General features: G+C 51.4%; 1 protein-coding gene across 7 annotated transcripts in view; it reads right to left on the bottom strand.

Moving 5' to 3' along the window:
• Positions 1–15,949, bottom strand: part of LOC130706619 (contactin-associated protein-like 3) — a 171,776-nt gene extending 155,827 nt beyond the window's left edge. For 3 of the 7 annotated variants that reach the window (XM_057539307.1, XM_057539308.1, XM_057539309.1), the window contains exons 1-2: positions 15,604–15,937; positions 6,773–6,967 (exon numbers count right to left, since the gene is read on the bottom strand). In XM_057539307.1, the coding sequence (XP_057395290.1) occupies positions 6,773–6,967; positions 15,604–15,796 (388 nt within the window). In that variant the 5' untranslated portion in view covers positions 15,797–15,937. Of the gene's footprint in view, positions 1–6,772; positions 6,968–15,603 lie in introns of all 7 variants that reach the window. The other 4 variants (XM_057539304.1, XM_057539306.1, XM_057539305.1 and 1 more) reach the window with 4 other exon arrangements.
• Positions 15,950–16,201: the final 252 nt, after the last annotated feature.

The raw sequence follows: 16,201 nt of genomic DNA, 5'->3' as shown, positions 1-16,201 counted from the left end.
AAGGAAATTAAAAGTATATAAATTGGAAAGGAAGAAATAAAACTGTTTTTGTAGATGACATGATCATCTATGTAGGAAATCTCACAGAATCAACAAAAAACTTTGAGAACTAATAAGCAATTATAGCAAGGTTGCAGGATACATTTTTCACGTATACAAATTAATTGCTTCCCTGTACACCAGCAATTTACAACTGGGTTTTGAAATTAAAAAACACAATATCATTTACATTAACACCCAAAAATGAAATACTTAGGTATAAGTCGAAGAAAATATGTGTAATATCTATATGAGGAAAAACTACAAACCTGTGATGAAAGAAATCCAATAATTTACATAAATGGAGAGATACTACATGTTCATGTATAGGATGATCAAAATTGTTAAGACGTCAGTTCTTCCCAACTTGATCTACAGATTTAATTAATCCCAATCAAAATCCCAAGTGATCTTGTGGATATTGACAAACTGATTCTAAAGTTTGTAAAAACCCAGAATGGCTGACACAGTATTGAAGGGAGAGAACAAAGTTGGAGGATTAACATTACCCAAAATCAAGACTTACTATAAAGTTAACAGTAATCAAGACAGTGTGGTATGGGCAAAAGAATAGACAAATAGATCAATGGAACTGAATAGAAAGCCCAGAAATAGACCAAGACATATACAGTCAACTGATTTTGACAAAGGAACAGAGGCAATATGATGAACAAAGATAGTCTTTTCAACAAACAATGTTGGAATAACTAGACATCCACATGCAAAAAAAAAAAAAAAAGTGAATTTAGAAACAAACCTTACACCTTTCACGAACATTAAGTGAAAATAGAGCACAGACCTAAGTATAAAACACAAAGCTATAAAACTTCTGGAAGATAACATGGAAGAAAATCTTCCAACTCTACAACACTCTGGAAAAGGCAAAATTATGGAGACACTAAAAAGATTAGGGGTTGCCAGGAATTAGGGACAAGAGAGGAATGATGAACAGGTAGATTACAAGAATTTTTAGGGCAGTGAGACTATTATGTATGAGATTGTAATGGTCAATACATGTCATTATACATTTATCCAAACCTATAGAACGTACAACACAAATAGTGAACTCTAATGTAAAACTTAATTAACAACAATATATCAGTATTGGTTCCTCACTTGTGAAAATGTACCACTAATGCAAGATGTTAATAATTGGGGAAAAGGGAATTGGGCGTTGGCAGGAGAATAGAATAAATGGAATCTCTATATCTGCTTAATATTTCTGTAAACCTAACACTGCTCAAAAAAAAGTTTCTAATTAAAGAAATAGTGGCAGAGAGAGTTGTAGCTTTGTAACAAAGTGCTGATTCATGAAGGTTTTAGAGATTTAACAAAAATGCAGTAAGTGATTGCTTAGGGCTAGGAGGCTTGTGGGGATAGTAGGGTGATAGGTATGGGATTTCTTCTTGAGGTGACAAAAATGTTTTAAAATTAACCGTCGTGATCACTGCACATATCTGTGAATATACTAAACACGACTGAATTTTACACTCTAAATGGATGAGTTATAATCATATGTGAATTATATCTTAATAAATTTGGCTAAAAAAATTAAATGGCCTAGATCTGTGTTATTAAATTAAATAAACAGCACTTAATAGTTTTTCTATAGCTGAAGTGTATGCTGTAAGGTTCTAACATATGACTTCTTCCCAGGAAGTCAATAAGGTTTAAAAGTATACAATTTCAGAGTTAATATCAATTTTTTACAGATTTCAATGACAAGAGAATCACAGATGCAAGGGCCAAGAGCCATTAAAATAGTTTCCTTCCAGATCACGGACTAATGAATAAGATTTCCAAATGTCAATATTGATAGCATGGAAAAGTATACACTATTAATTTGGAGTGAAGCTGTCAGCATTTATTTTTGAATGAAAACGATTACAAAACCCTCTTCCCCAAACACACACATACAAATGCCGAAGAGTGCATCCTCCTTCGTGAAGCTACCAACTCAGCAGCATTCAATGAAGGGCATACAAAAGATGGAGCGCACTACAAATTTCCATTGTTGCCACCACCTCAATAACAGAGGAGTGGCTTTATCATCGGAAGTAATCGAAAGAAAGAAAGAACAGATGGACGTCTGGTTTATGGGGACTCACACAGTAAGCGTCACCCGAGGTGGAGGGCTTGCCACGAATAGAAATTAGGTGTTAGAAAGAGGGAACATGAGCGCAACAGAGAGGAAGACGGTTTGGAGAAGGGATGCTCAATTATTTTATTCGGTTGTTTTATTTTGTGATAATATGTCTGACAAACTGCACAGAATCGCATTCTCTTACTGAGTGAAACTAATTAGTGTAATTATTTTAAATTGAGGCTATCTTATAAAAAAGCTGAAGAACTCGGGGGCTTCCCTGGTGGCACAGTGGTTGACACTCTGCCTGCTAATGCAGGGGACACGGGTTCGAGCCCTGGTCTGGGAAGATCCCACATGCCGCGGAGCAACTAGACCTGTGAGCCACAATTACTGAGCCTGCGCGTCTGGAGCCTGTGCTCCGCAACAAGAGAGGCCACGATAATGAGAGGCCCGCGCACCGCGATGAAGAGGGGCCCCCGCTCGCAGCAACTAGAGTAAGCCTTCGCACAGAAATGAAGAACCAACACAGCCAAAAATAAATAAATTAATTAATTAATTAAAAAAAAAAAAAAAAAAGAAAATCCCAAACATGATAAATATCAATACAAAGAAAACCAAGCCTGGGCACATCATACTCAGATTACTGATGAGTAAAGATAAGGAGAAAATCTTTAAAATATCCAGAAAATAAAAGACACAACACATACAGAGGAACAAAAAAAAAAATGCTGAAGAACTAAAACCAAAAAAAATGATTTCTTTTGATTCTTTTAAAATATCCTATGAAAAGCTAGCTTTTAATAGGGACTTTAGATTGCTGTTATTTGGGGTATTTTGTACACTCTCTTCTATAGTTTCTAAATCACCTCTGTTTCATCAAGTGAAAAATCACATTTCATTGTACTTGTGCTCCATTTGTTCTCCATATAACATCTTCCCACCCTTGTTCTAGTATTATCTAAGATCTTGGGAGATTTCAATCAAAAACATGTGGATGATTTTGGACTCTAAGCTTGGAGCATCCACCAATTATGTTTGAATTCACGAGACTGAAATAGCTATTGGCAATAGTGTAACCAAGAGAGGAGATCCCTTCTTACACCTCACACATGTACATTTCACATGAGTGCCTTTACTGTAGCTTTATGACAAAGATGTTTAACCACCTGGCAATTAAAAAAAAAACACTTTGGTGCTCTAAATTCTTGTCATATTCTTCAAACTTATTGTCCTAAAAATATTTGTATAAACAACTGAATTTCAAAGGCATATTTTTAAAAGCTTTCTTATTATATATGCATATAGATCAACTTCTTAAACACTGTAAGCTGTAAGATGGAAGAATTTCTGCATCTAAGTGCATGCTTCTTTTCTTAGACATATTTGCACAATCATTGCAGGCTAAAATTGATGGTGCTCCTGAATGCAAGTTCCCTATAAGGTAAAATTCAGTTTCCTGTACTTCATTCCTATAATCTATAAATATTGAAATGAGGTAACTAGAAGGTAAGTTCATTTAAAAATTTAACTAAATTATTTTTGTAGCACATTGAATATTGTTTATTAGCATATATATTTTAAGGCACTGACTTACATAGGAATGATTCCCAGGGTGAAAACATGTATGTGATGTTTTAGAGAATAAAACAAAATTATTTTTATAACATATGTATATATATATAAATGCATATATTAGCCAATATCCATTTGTAAACCTTTATTCTATTCAAACTTAATACTCCACTTCCAAAAAGATATGTCCATGTAAAGTTGATAAAGTTCACCTCTTAAAATATGTCTATGTTTAAAAGAAATAAAGGTGCACTATACACCAAATTCTGTTATTTAAATTTGTATTTCATATATAAATTGGACTACACTGCATTATGTAATACTCCATAGGTACTGAATAAGTAATAAAAACTAAAAATAGTATTTATCTAGATGATATGATTGACCAGAAGGTATGTCCTGGATTATTATAAATATTTCAAGAGGAGGAGGATTATCCATAAAACCTTTTACATCTGAAGTCCTGGGTCTTATTAATGTTTTGACAACCTTTAAGTACAGAAACGCCTACAGAATCAACTGGTGAGTAAGTTCTTTCAAATGGTGAGAACAGACTATATATATATATGCTACAAAAACCTGCCTTCTAAGTATGGAACCGTAAATCTCTCCACACTGGAATCCCAGAATGGCCAAGAACAGATAGAAAACTAAGAACCACCTCCCAGGGTCTTGGGGCATGCACAGATAAACTTGAGAATGAGAAGGAATGTCCTGCCCGGGCAACATTCTAACCCCTCTTCTTGGCTGCTTCATCTGGAACCCTGATCAGAGAAAGGGAAATAATGAGGGGGAATAACGCTAGTGGGTCTGGTGACTGATGGTCAGCCATAGCAGCAGGTCCCCACTTGGCAAACGGGGGTGTCAATGGAATGCCCTGCCATCAGCAATGCACTTAGTGAATGACGAGTCTGTGATAACAGAAAGTGCATGTACTATAACTGAATACAACAGGTTACAAAACTTTTGTAATACAGGTACACACATTCATACACACATGCACAATACAACCTCAATTATGTAAAATAAAGCATATGAAAACCATAAAGACAATACACCAAAACGTGGGTTGTCACTGACTGGGAGATTATGGGTAATACTTTTCCTCTTTCTACTTTCCTATTATTTTTTTCCAATTGTCTATAATCGTGTATTGCTTGGATATCTAAAAAACGTATTTTAAATGTCAACATAAATTCAATGAAATTTAGCAAATTTCACGTTTTAGCAAGAGAGAAAAATGAATACTCTTCAAAACAGATAACGATCCTTCCTACAAACGACTTTGACCATTGGCCTGATGATAAAGGTTGATAATTAGTAAATAGGAGGACGCTTTGCAAATGTTGGCGTCAGCAGCCTGCCCCAGACCCCTCTCTCTGGGTCAGATGGTTCTCTTTTCTGTGAAACATTCTGGTCTATCCTAGAGGACTGGGGAACGTGGAGGGAGAGAGGTGTAAGGAGAGGAAAACGGTTAGAAATCGGCTGGGTAACGGATATAGCCTCAAAACTGCTCTGAAAGTGTTTGCAGCCTGTACCTGCACTAAACAGCCCGATCTGTTTCACACACACCAGGGCGTGGCCCACGAGGAAAAAACCCGCGCATCCGTGACATTTTAGACCTTAAGGGTATCGATACTTCCACTTTGCAAGGAGCCGTTGCTCCCACCACATCCCCAAACGCAAGCCTCAAGGAGGGTGTAGGTTTGGCTCCGGCCAAAGTGCTGCGGGCAGTTTTAACTTTACGTTCCTGTAAGGCTGCCCTGTTCATCTCCTGATCTTGGTTTCGGGAGCTCTGAAGATCCGTTTAAGGTTCTTTTCATAGACTGAGCCTCTAGGCCTTTGTGTCTAGAGAAACCCAAGCCTCCCTCACCTGGGGACCTGTGATCTGACCCTCCTACACCATCAGTAAAGATGCAGGTGCTCAAACTGCAAGAATCAGGGTCTGTGTTTAATGTCCCCGGGGCAAGCACGTCGGAGAAGGGGTGGGGACAGGCCAAGTGCGAGTGCTGGCAGACCATTCCTGCAACAGTTCTCTTGGAAACCCCTGTCCGCGTCGTACTTTTTCGGCTGGTGGGTGGAGGCAAAGACTGTGGACGCGTGGGCTCATCACCATCACCCTCCGCGCACTGGCAACTTTTGAGTGACGGCAGTAACTTCCGGGTGAATGGATTTTTCACTCGATTTGGGTTGGGGATGGATGATGGGGACAAACGTCTGGGAGTGTCGACTTAAAAGAGTCTATCGACTTTATGGAGGACTTGTGGACTTCCACACAACACCCAGTGAAAAAGAGGGGTTCGGGAGGAGGGGTGCAGAGAAACGAGGGTGCGGGAATAGGCTGCCGTAATCCGGACAAATACCCAAAGTGAGTAGGGGGCGCCCGGCTTGGTCAAAGCCGGGCTGATGCCACCGAGGAGGGCCACCTAGAAGAAGGAAGCTCAGCGTGGGCGCCTTGACCCCGCTCGGGTCTCCGCGGCTCGCTCCCGCCCCCTCAGGCCCCCGCGCCTCGCTCCCGCCCCCTCAGGCCCCCGCGCCTCGCTCCCGCCCCCTCCGGCCCCCGCGCCTCGCTCCCTCCCCCTCCGGCCCCCGCGCCTCGCTCCCGCCCCCTCCGGCCCCCGCGCCTCGCTCCCGCCCCCTCCGGCCCCCGAGGCTCGCTCCCGCCCCCTCAGACCCCCGCGCCTCGCTCCCGCCCCCTCCGGCCCCCGCGCCTCGCTCCCGCCCCCTCAGACCCCCAAGGCTCGTTCCCGCCCCCTCAGGCCCGCGCGCCTCGCTCCCGCCCCCTCAGGCCCCCGCGCCTCGTTCCCGCCCCCTCAGGCCCCCGCGCCTCGCTCCCGCCCCCTCAGACCCCCGAGGCTCGCTCCGGCCCCCTCAGGCCCCCGAGGCTCGCTCCCGCCCCCTCAGGCCCCCACGCCTCGCTCCCGCCCCCTCAGGCCCGCGCGCCTCGCTCCCGCCCCCTCAGGCCCCCGCGCGACGCCGGCGCGAGCCGGCCCGACCAGATCCCGGGGGGCAGCCTCAGAGGCGGCTGAGGGCTCGGCGGGCGTCCCGGGGTGCAGGGCGCGGCGAGGCGGGTACCTTGGTGCGCTGGTAGAAGTCGTCCACGGACCGCGAGCCCATGAAGGGGAACTGCGTGTGCGTGTCGATGCCGCCAGGCAAGACCAGCTTGCCGGCGGCGTCTAGGACCCGCAGCCCGGCCGGCGCGTCCCCGGGCGGCAGCAGGTCGCGCCCCAGCTCCCGCACCACGCCGTCCTCCACCAGCACGTCGGCTACCTGCGAGGAGTCGTCGTTGACCACGCGCCCACCGCGTATCAGGAGCCGCGACGGCGCCGCCATGGCGAGGGGCGCACACGCTGCGGAGCCGCCCTCCTTCCGGCGGCACGGGGCGGGCGCGCTGGCCCGGCTCCGGGTTTATCAAGGACCCGCTGCGAGGGGGTGGGGGAGGAGCGGCTCCACCCCCGGGGGGCTGGACCTGCGCGAAAGGCTGGGGCGGGCGCAGAGGTCAGCGGGGTTCTGACCTGAAAGTTCCGCTGACCTGAATCCAGGTGGATGTCCAGACCCTGGATGTACACCGAGATTTTTTCCCTTCCAGTCATTGGAAGGGAAAAATCTTGGAGGCACTTTTAAAGACGAGGGACGTTTGTTTTCCTTTCTAAGAAAAGGCACTTTGGGGAAAGAAATCCACCTCATTTCTTCCCTTTATGAAGAGTGTGTCTGTACCAAAACGCAGAGAGACAGGCAGAGAGAGAGAGGAAGGGAGGGAGACAGACAGACACCACCAGCAGCAATGAAAATACCCACGCCCCGAAGAACCACTTGATCTGGATTTCCTTTTAAATATTCTTAACTATGTGAGGAACAAAGATAAATGACATTCTCGTCGTCAAGGAGCTAAGAGCCAACAGTGACACACATACATATTTCAATGGATAACAATAAAGAAACCAGAAAATTCTACCTTCGAGAGAGGCTAAAGATACGCGTTGAGAGGAAAGGGGGAGTTTATTTCTGCCTTGAAGGAAATTAGCTATGGAAGATTCACAAAGAGGTATCTGAAGCAGGACGCAGAGGACGTGGACATGGAGAGAGGAGGGGTGGGAAGAGGGACGATGCTCTGGGTGAGGGAACAGCTGGATAAAGGCGCCAAGAAGGTGATGGCAAGTTGAGTGTGACCTCCACGTGGTCAAGCTGAGGGGATAGGGTTGGACAGCTGTGGACCACCCCCTTCCTCCTCGTCTACTGCTGCCCCCCAGGTGGGTGCTGCCTGGCCAAGCCTCAGCCCAGTCCTCTCCAGACTATGGGGCAGAGCCCTGCCGGATGGACGGAGGCCTACACCTGAGGCCCCCTACTTGTGGCCCAGCGTGGCAGCCCTGCGGTTCCTTTCCTGCCATGCTGACCTTGTCAAGGTCCTGTGTGGGGAGCCAGTGGCAAGCAGGCCCACTCGGCATGGGGACCCCACATCACTCAGGTGTGGGGCTAGCGATGCCATGAGGCTGAGAGAAGGCGCCTTCTCGATGGGTTCTGAGACCCCCTTGTCTTCCAGACCCCAAGGTGCTGCCAGGGGCCCGGCGTGTCCTGGGCTTCTCCCCTGTCATCGTCGACAGGCACGTCAGCCGCTTCCTGCTGACCTTCCTCACAGATGACCTGGGCGGGGGGGGGCTCTGACCAATCCCAGCCCTGCCCGCCTGGCTGCTTGCTGCCCTGGGGCTGGCTGGCTTTTCTAAGTGTTTACGTTTCACTGTTTATAACTTATGTAACAAGCACTTTACCTTCACTGTACAGAGGTGCTCAACAATATTAAACGTTTGAGTCTTATCCCTTCTCTCAGGAGTGTTTTCTAGATGATACCAACACAAGACATGACAGCATGTCTAGCTGGGGCTGACCCTGTGGGCTCTTGGCTTCCCGAGTCCAACCCAAGACCCAGGTCCTGCTCAGGCCGCCTTCTCAGACCCCTGTGGGCCTGGGCCTCACCCCTCCATGTGGGCTACCTGCCCCAGATGACCCCTGCTGTGTCCCCCAGTGCCCACGTCCAGATATCCCCCGCCACGTGTTCCCTTCCCTCCCTCCCTGGCCGCCTTCCACTGCTTCTCTCCAGAACTCCCTACCTTGAACCCCTCCTGCCATCCCCTGCCTGGGTGTTGTTGGTCCCCACACCTGCCCCTGCCCATCTTCCCTCCTTCCCTAGCCCTCAGCCCCAGGTGGCGAGGAGGGACAGGGCCCACTGGGCTGCTCTGTTACCCGAGCCCTGGGCCATGGAGGGGCGCCAGCCAAATGCCTCACGATACCTAGTACCAGCATGTGTTCATTTGATTCCTCTTAGCAGCCCCAGGAGGTGGGCTGCTGCCCCTGCTTTCCTGATGAAGAATCTTAAGACTGAAAGGAGAGATCACTCAGCCAGGAAAGGGGGGCCCAGTGCATGAGAGGCTCCACCACCATCGTCATTCCCTTCCTGTGACATGTCCCAAGGAGATACCCCCTCCCCCATCATCCCCCTTGTCTCTGTCCAGTCACCAGAGCCAACACCCAGCTCCTGGGCCCTCGAGGCCCCGCAGACTACTATCCTGGAAATGGAGCCCCTCCCCCCTGGGAGACGATGACCTGCGCTTGGCGGGTCTGCGGAGGGTTCAGTTGACACAGATGTGGTCAGAGCCTAGAAATAAGTACAAAGTCTTGTCCCTGATCCCAGGTGGAGAGGAGGTTGAGACAGAAAAAAAAGAGTCCACAAAAACTTCTAGAACTTTTAGAGATGAAAAATGTAATTGTGCCATCTGAAGTCTTGGGCTCTGGCTCCTCACACCTTCCCCCAACAGCCTGGGGTTTGGCCATACCCAGCACCTTGTCCTCCTCAGAGCTGAGCCCCTGTATTTGTCTTGGGGACATGGGCCTGTCCCCTTGACCAGGGTGTTTGTACCTATCTGTCTCACCTGCCGGCCTCAGGCGTAGGATCTTGTCATGGAAATGTCCCTCGTGGACACAAGAGGGTGAGTGTACATGTCCAAGAGGGTGCTCTGCCTTTGGCTCTGGGGGCCCTGTGAGCCAAGTCCCCAGTGCCTACTACCCTCCTGCAGGCTGTGGTTGTCTGGCACCTGTCTTTTATGTGGACCCCTGTCACCACCCTCATTACTGATGAGGAAGCTGAAGCTCAGAGCCCAGGACCACACAGCTGCCAAGAGTGCCCTCCCCACGCGCGTGCACGTGCACACACAGGCATACACACATACACGAAAAGTGTGCACATGTACACGTGCACAATGCTCAGAGACACACGTGCACCGCACTAGCCATGGGCTGCCGGGGCCTGGGCCTGGCCCCTGATGGGTTCCTCTCCCCATTGCCCCCATCCCGTCAGCTCCTCCCTCTCCAGCCTCTTTGGGGAAACAAAAGTATGTTTGTCAACCCAAGAATCATCATGAGCTTGCATTTTCCATAGGGGGTTTCTGGAGGAACCCACAGCCTGACTCCAGGAATGACGCTACCATTGGGCCCCCAGGAAGGGTTCCACTCCCAGGTTTTAGCCTCTCAGAGCATGTGGGAAGGAGACAAGATGGGAGGCAGAGGAATCAGCTTCAGGACATGGTCTCTGGCTGATTCATTCAGCCAGCTTGTGGGCTAGTTCACTCATTTGCATGCCCAGCCATTAAAGTGAGGGCCAGGGCAAGGGAGAGCCAGGCATAAGAGCTCTCCTTTCTACCCTGACGCCCGGGACAGTGCAGCTTCCCACTCGCTCCTCCACCTCTGCACTGCAGGCTGTGGGTGTGTGTCTCCAAATTCTGAGCCTTAGCTTACCCATCTGTAAAAAGGGACACAACCTTGGGACCCCTCCTTGAGCATGGTTATCCTGAGCTGGATAGCACTGCTCCAAGTACTGTTCTCTGGAAATTGCTTCATGAATTTACCACTTTGCTGGAAGGCACAACTAATGCATGTTCTCTCTGGGACAGACTCCCATTGGGTGAAAGGAGTGCAGTTGCCAGTGGTCAGCGGGGAGGACACAGGTGCCGCCCTGAGCTGAATGGGCTGAACGGATCCCCCAATGGCTGTGAAGGTTCCTCTTGATCTTGTTCAGAGTCCAGGGTTAGGGATGCTGTGAACGTGCCCACTCCCTTCCAGCCTCAGGGCTGTGAACGTGCACCGCCGCACTCCAGATCTCTTGCAGACAGATCCCCATGTAAACTGGCTCTTATTGCAGCAGAGACTGACTGGAGGCCACCTTCCCGGTTGGCCAGCCAGACCAGGGGACTAGTCCCTGCACCTGCTCTGGACTCTGAGCTCAGAAGGTGGCAGGGGTTCTCGAGGTCAGCAGACTCCTGAGGCCCAGCCCAGCATGTCCTGTCCAGTCTGCAGCCCCTCCACCCATTGTGAGCGAGCGAGATTGTGATTCCGAGGGTAATTGCTTCCTGGGCAGATGCCTGGGGTATTTTTGATGCTTGTCCTGCTCTCTGACAGACACGCTTGGGTAAAAGTGACACATGCCCGGTGAAAGTGACAGACACAACTAGGTAAAGGGCACTACTGGGTGAAGGTGACAGACGCCTGACTGTAGGTGATAGAGACATCTGGGCAAAAGTAAATGAGACCACTGTGGCCCCGCAGGCCTGTGGCAGGGAAGGCCTGGGTACTGTCCACCCCCTGAGACCTGTGAGGCCCTGTGGCAGGGTTCCATCCCCTGAGCGAGGGGCAGTGAGTGCCTGTCCCAGGTCTCAGGACCCGTCTGGTGAGCTGTGATAGTCCAGGACACCTATTCCCTTGGCTCGAGCTGGGCTACTTCTTGAGACTGCTGACTTTCTCCTTCCATCCATGACCTACCAAGGCCTTGCCCTGGAGGTCCAAAGCAGCCCCCGAGCTCAGGCTGTTCTTGGACCCTTCCGTGGATCCCTGCCTCAACGGCCCCTTCCCCGACTGTGCCTGGACTCCATGCCTGCAGCTGAAGTCTGCAACAACAGCCCAGACCAGCAGCCAGGCCCCTCTCCCATCTGCCTGCCCCTGGCTGGTCGCTGCCATGCAATGCCTCCACTCCTGGGCTGGGACTGAGGGAGGTAGAACAATGGGGCATCCATGTCTAGGCACAGTACCTCCCTGCATGAGGCCATGCCCTGCCAACCACCTTGTCAGTCAGTGACCATGACCTGGAATGAATTAAGTTCATCAGGGTGTGAAAGACACCATGGGCCACCGTCTCCCCTGCTGGCCCCCTGACCCTCTGTCCCCTGTCCCCACCTCCATAGCTCAACTGGAACTGCCCATGATCCAAGCCTCTGCACCTTTGCACATGCTATTCCCTCGGCTGGAACACTCTTCACTAACCATCCGCCCTCCACCCCCCATCTACTCAACCTGGGTCTTTGGTAAAATGCCATCTCCACCAGGAAAGTCCCCCCAAAACTCTAGTAAGAAAAGAGTAGTTCCTCATCCTGGCTACCACAGTGCTGGGATGCCTCCCATCTCCAGTCTGCCTGGGGTGGGGAAGAACTCCCATGTGTAGGGAGAGGAATGAGGGAGGGTGTGAGGAGGATGGGAGGGACGGAAGTGATGCGGGCATTTGGGAGAAGTGTGTCTGTGAAGAAGAAGGCGTGTGTGTGAAGAGTAGTGGTCCTGTGATGGAGGGAGTTAGGGCCCTAGATACTCTTGCCAGCAGTGATGTGGTTCAGGCCGGATGAGGTCACAGGACGGGGTTTGTGGAACCAGAAATGCAACTGCAATTTGCACAATGCAGGGTTTCCCTTTGGGGGGAGGGCACAGGGTCCAGGTGGGGGTGCTGACACTGTTGGAATCCGGGGTTGTTATATCCAGTTCTCGCCAGGTCAGTGCTTTGGGGACTATCTCAGAGAAGATACTGCTCACCCTGTGCCCCCAAAACCTCTGCATAAACCCCAGGCCTGACCAAGCCCTGGGTCAGGTCCCTGCTGTCTGGGCTCTGGGACCCCAGTCTTGTAGACTGGATGGGGGTTTGGGAGCACGGAGCAGGGGCCCTTCCTCATCGCTGGCCATGTGGCAGCTGGGACCTCAATTCTTATTCCACCTAGAGGCAGGACTGGTGCCCCATCTCCCCTCTGAGGACACCAAGGGCTGGGGCAGGGCCTGGGGGGCATTGTTGCCATGGGGCATCTTCCCTGGGCCACACACAGATCCAGCAGCTTAGCTTAGTTTCCCCTGAAATAAATACTTGAGAGAAAAGGAAGAAAAATGTTAAAACATTCAGCTCCTTGATTTTTATAAATAATGTGGTGAGAAAAGAGGAATTAAGTTCAATTAAAGGCAGGTGGGAGAGAAGGCACCTAAGAGGGGAGGGAAATGGGTAGGTGGGTGTGGCAGGTGTGGGAAGGAGGAATGACCCAATCCTGCAGCAAAAGTCCACCTTCTTGGTCCACTGGCCCCCATCCCATCCTGGCCTACCTTCCTCAGAGCCCCCTGACTCACCCTGTCCTCCCCCCACCCAGGTCAAGTGGGCCATGGCCTTGAAGGGTGGACAGTGGGGATGGAGAGTCAGGGAAGGAGAACGTGTAGAGTGAAACGGACCTAGAATACTCCCAGGGTTTGAGCCAGGTGGGAATAAACTGTGGTGTCCTCAGACACATGCAGGGGACATGAGAAATGAGGAGACAAGAACAAGGGTTCCTGGAGGGACAGAGGGGTCCTGTTTGGGCTTCCACTGGCACAGAGCTACTTCCTCATCTGGTGACTCTGCCAGGGGTGACCTGGGGATGACTCATCTATCCCTACCCCTATCTATCATCTATCTATCATCTATCTATCTATATCTATCTATCTATCATCTATCATCTATCTATCTATCATCTATCCATCTGTCCATCAATCTATCATCTTTTCGTCATCCATCCATCAGCCATCATCTCTCTATCTTTTACAGTAAGAAGGTTAAGCACACAGTCCCCCCAGAGCTTGCTCAACAAGCTCTGCATGACTGCCCCCTCCGCTGCACTGACCACCCCACACTCCTTCAAAGCCAGCCCCAGCTCACGTGGCCTCAGGGCTCGTGCACCACAGCCTGTCTTTTCCTGGGGCTCCCTCCCGGTCCTGGGTCCTAGAGCATCGGTCTTGAGAGCTCCCCAGCTCTCGACTTCCCTGTGTGTCCCTCTGTGGAGTCCTCCAACTTGGCACATATGTTTCCTTGTTTCTTACTCCTTAAGGGTCTCTGCCATCCCCAGGGAGGGCAGAGAAGTGTCCCCGGGTGGGGCAGCTGCATGGTAGGGCAGAGGGGGTAGTTAACAAGCAGTGGATGTGCTAGGGTCTAGGAGGACTCCCTGAGGGTTGTCACACCCCCTGGGTCTGGCTTGGCCCTGACTCGCTCTCTGGGCCTCGGTTTTCTGTCCATCCCTTGGCCACTGTGACACATGCACAAGGCTCGGAACTCGAGGAGGACTGAATCTATTGCAGATATTTACTAAGTACCTACTGTATGTCAGACACAGTGCTGGGGACATAGGCTGTGGGTGGTTGCAACCGGTGGGAGAGCCAGGTCAGGCCAAATAGAAGTGCAAGTATGAGTAGGGGTCCACCTCCTCCCCCAGCTCAGGCAGAGCTCCCTCAGCCTTCAGGGAGTTGGTGGGCAGGACCCTCCTTCTCAGGGAGCAGCCCTGGTCTTGGGCCAGACGGTGCAAGGGTAGTCAGGGCTCAGATATGGGCCCCAGGGGGACACTGTGGGCAGTGACGCTAGCCAATGGCACCAAAGGCAGAGTAAACCCAAATGGCCCACCATGACAGTGACCAGCAGTGGTGGTCAGGAGGGCCAGTGGGGAAGACCTCAGGGCACAGCCCTGACCCTAGAGGGCAGCAGCACATGCCATGGACCTGAGACAGGAATACATCTGGAGTGAGGGTCAGGGGGCCGGAACTGTAGAGACATGAGCCTGGGTGCTGGTGGGTGGGCAGGTGGGGGGCTGTCATGTGTACCTGTTGTGGGAGCAGCTGGGGCAGGGGCTGTAGGGGGCTGGGATGCACAGACCCACCCTCTGTCATGCCCTGTCCCCAATGCCCCTAGCACCCGTGGAGGCCAGCCTGGCTTGGTGACCAGGGACCCAGTCTAGCCATCTGGGGCTTAACCTCTGGCCACATCTGGGCCAGCTTCCTGTCCTGGCCAAAGGAGGAACTAGGCCATCTGTTGGCCACGTCCATGGTCCACACAGGCTGGCATCCGTCTGGTATGGCTGCCAGCCAGCCCACACCACAGGCCACAGACTGCTTCAGGCTACACCAGGCATGTAGGGCTGGGCAGCATCCACTTGTGCTGGGCCCTGGGCAGGGCTGGACCTGGGGGCATGGGCCCGGACACCATTCTGGACCCACCATGAGGGCCAGGTGGTAGGGGAGGTTCACAGCCGGGAGCCTGACCTCTGCTGCTTCCTGGCAATAACAAGACAGCCAAGGTAAGATGTGCTCATAGTGAGCGGCAGGAGGGGTGGTCCTCTGTACCACTTGCTCCCAGGGCCCAGCCACCTGCACAGCTCTGCATCTGACCCCTCTGGCTGGGGTGGCCCCAGGTTCATTGGATCCTCTGGGAACATGTGTCCACCCACTGCCTACCTGCTGGTCTTGCTTCTTCATGGACCTCATCCCATGTGTGGATCACCTTTAAAAACCTTCTTTATGGGACATTCAGACACTCAGAAGAGCAGAGAGTGGTTATGACATTTTCCTGTGTCCTCAGCTTGGGTGAGTGGAAAGATGGAGACATGGGGGTCCCTCTGGGGGCCACGATGGGAGCTACATTTTGGACCACGTGCCTAGTGAGAAGGGCCGGGGCCTCCGTGCAGCTCTGTGAGGGCCTGGAAAACACTCAGTGGGGTAAGTGACGCATCCCAGGGTGCGTGCAGGCAGAATCAGCTGACCGTGGGGCAGGGGTACCCCAGGGCCCTCCCACTGCTGGGGCCCCCTGCCCAGGCACGCACCAAGGAAGATGAGCAGCACGCCCACACCAATCTGCAGCATGAGGGAGATGGAGATGAGGACCACCAGGGGGATGAAGAAGGCGAAGCCAGGGCCCTGCTCGATGACGGCCTTCAGCTGGGAGGCGTTGGCCAACAGCAGTGCGATGTCCAGCATGCTCTCTGCCGCACTCTTCTTATTGGCATAATGGTTCATGTTGATGGGCCGGTTCCTGCCCCAGCGGGGTGCCTGCAGGGAGGGGGGTGGTCAGCCCGGACTCTGTGGCAGGGGGCTGCAGGCCTGGGCCCACCCTGGTGTCCCCCCCCTTTGAGCCTGGTCTCCTTCCCAGGGATGTGGGGGTTGATCGGATCAGCAGGTAAGGGCCCAGATGAGGGCTCGAAAGGGAAGTGCTTATTAATAGAACAAGAGGCCCAGAGAAGGCTGTGCAGCCCCTGCAAGACCCACCCTACGAATCAAGTCCTGGAAGAGAAAGGAAACAAAACACAACCTTAGCACACACTCTGGTTTTAGATGGGAACATGCCGCCAATTGTCTGCCTGCCATGGGCGGGGCCGTCTGGGAGCCTTCCCTGCGTGCCCCTGCCTGCCCTCCTTTCCAGGA

The sequence above is a fragment of the Balaenoptera acutorostrata genome, unplaced genomic scaffold (genome assembly GCF_949987535.1).
Source record: "Balaenoptera acutorostrata unplaced genomic scaffold, mBalAcu1.1 scaffold_339, whole genome shotgun sequence".
NCBI classification, from domain to species: Eukaryota; Metazoa; Chordata; class Mammalia; order Artiodactyla; family Balaenopteridae; genus Balaenoptera; species Balaenoptera acutorostrata.
Note: the sequence above shows the minus strand (reverse complement) of the source record. Positions and strands in the feature narration are given on the sequence as shown.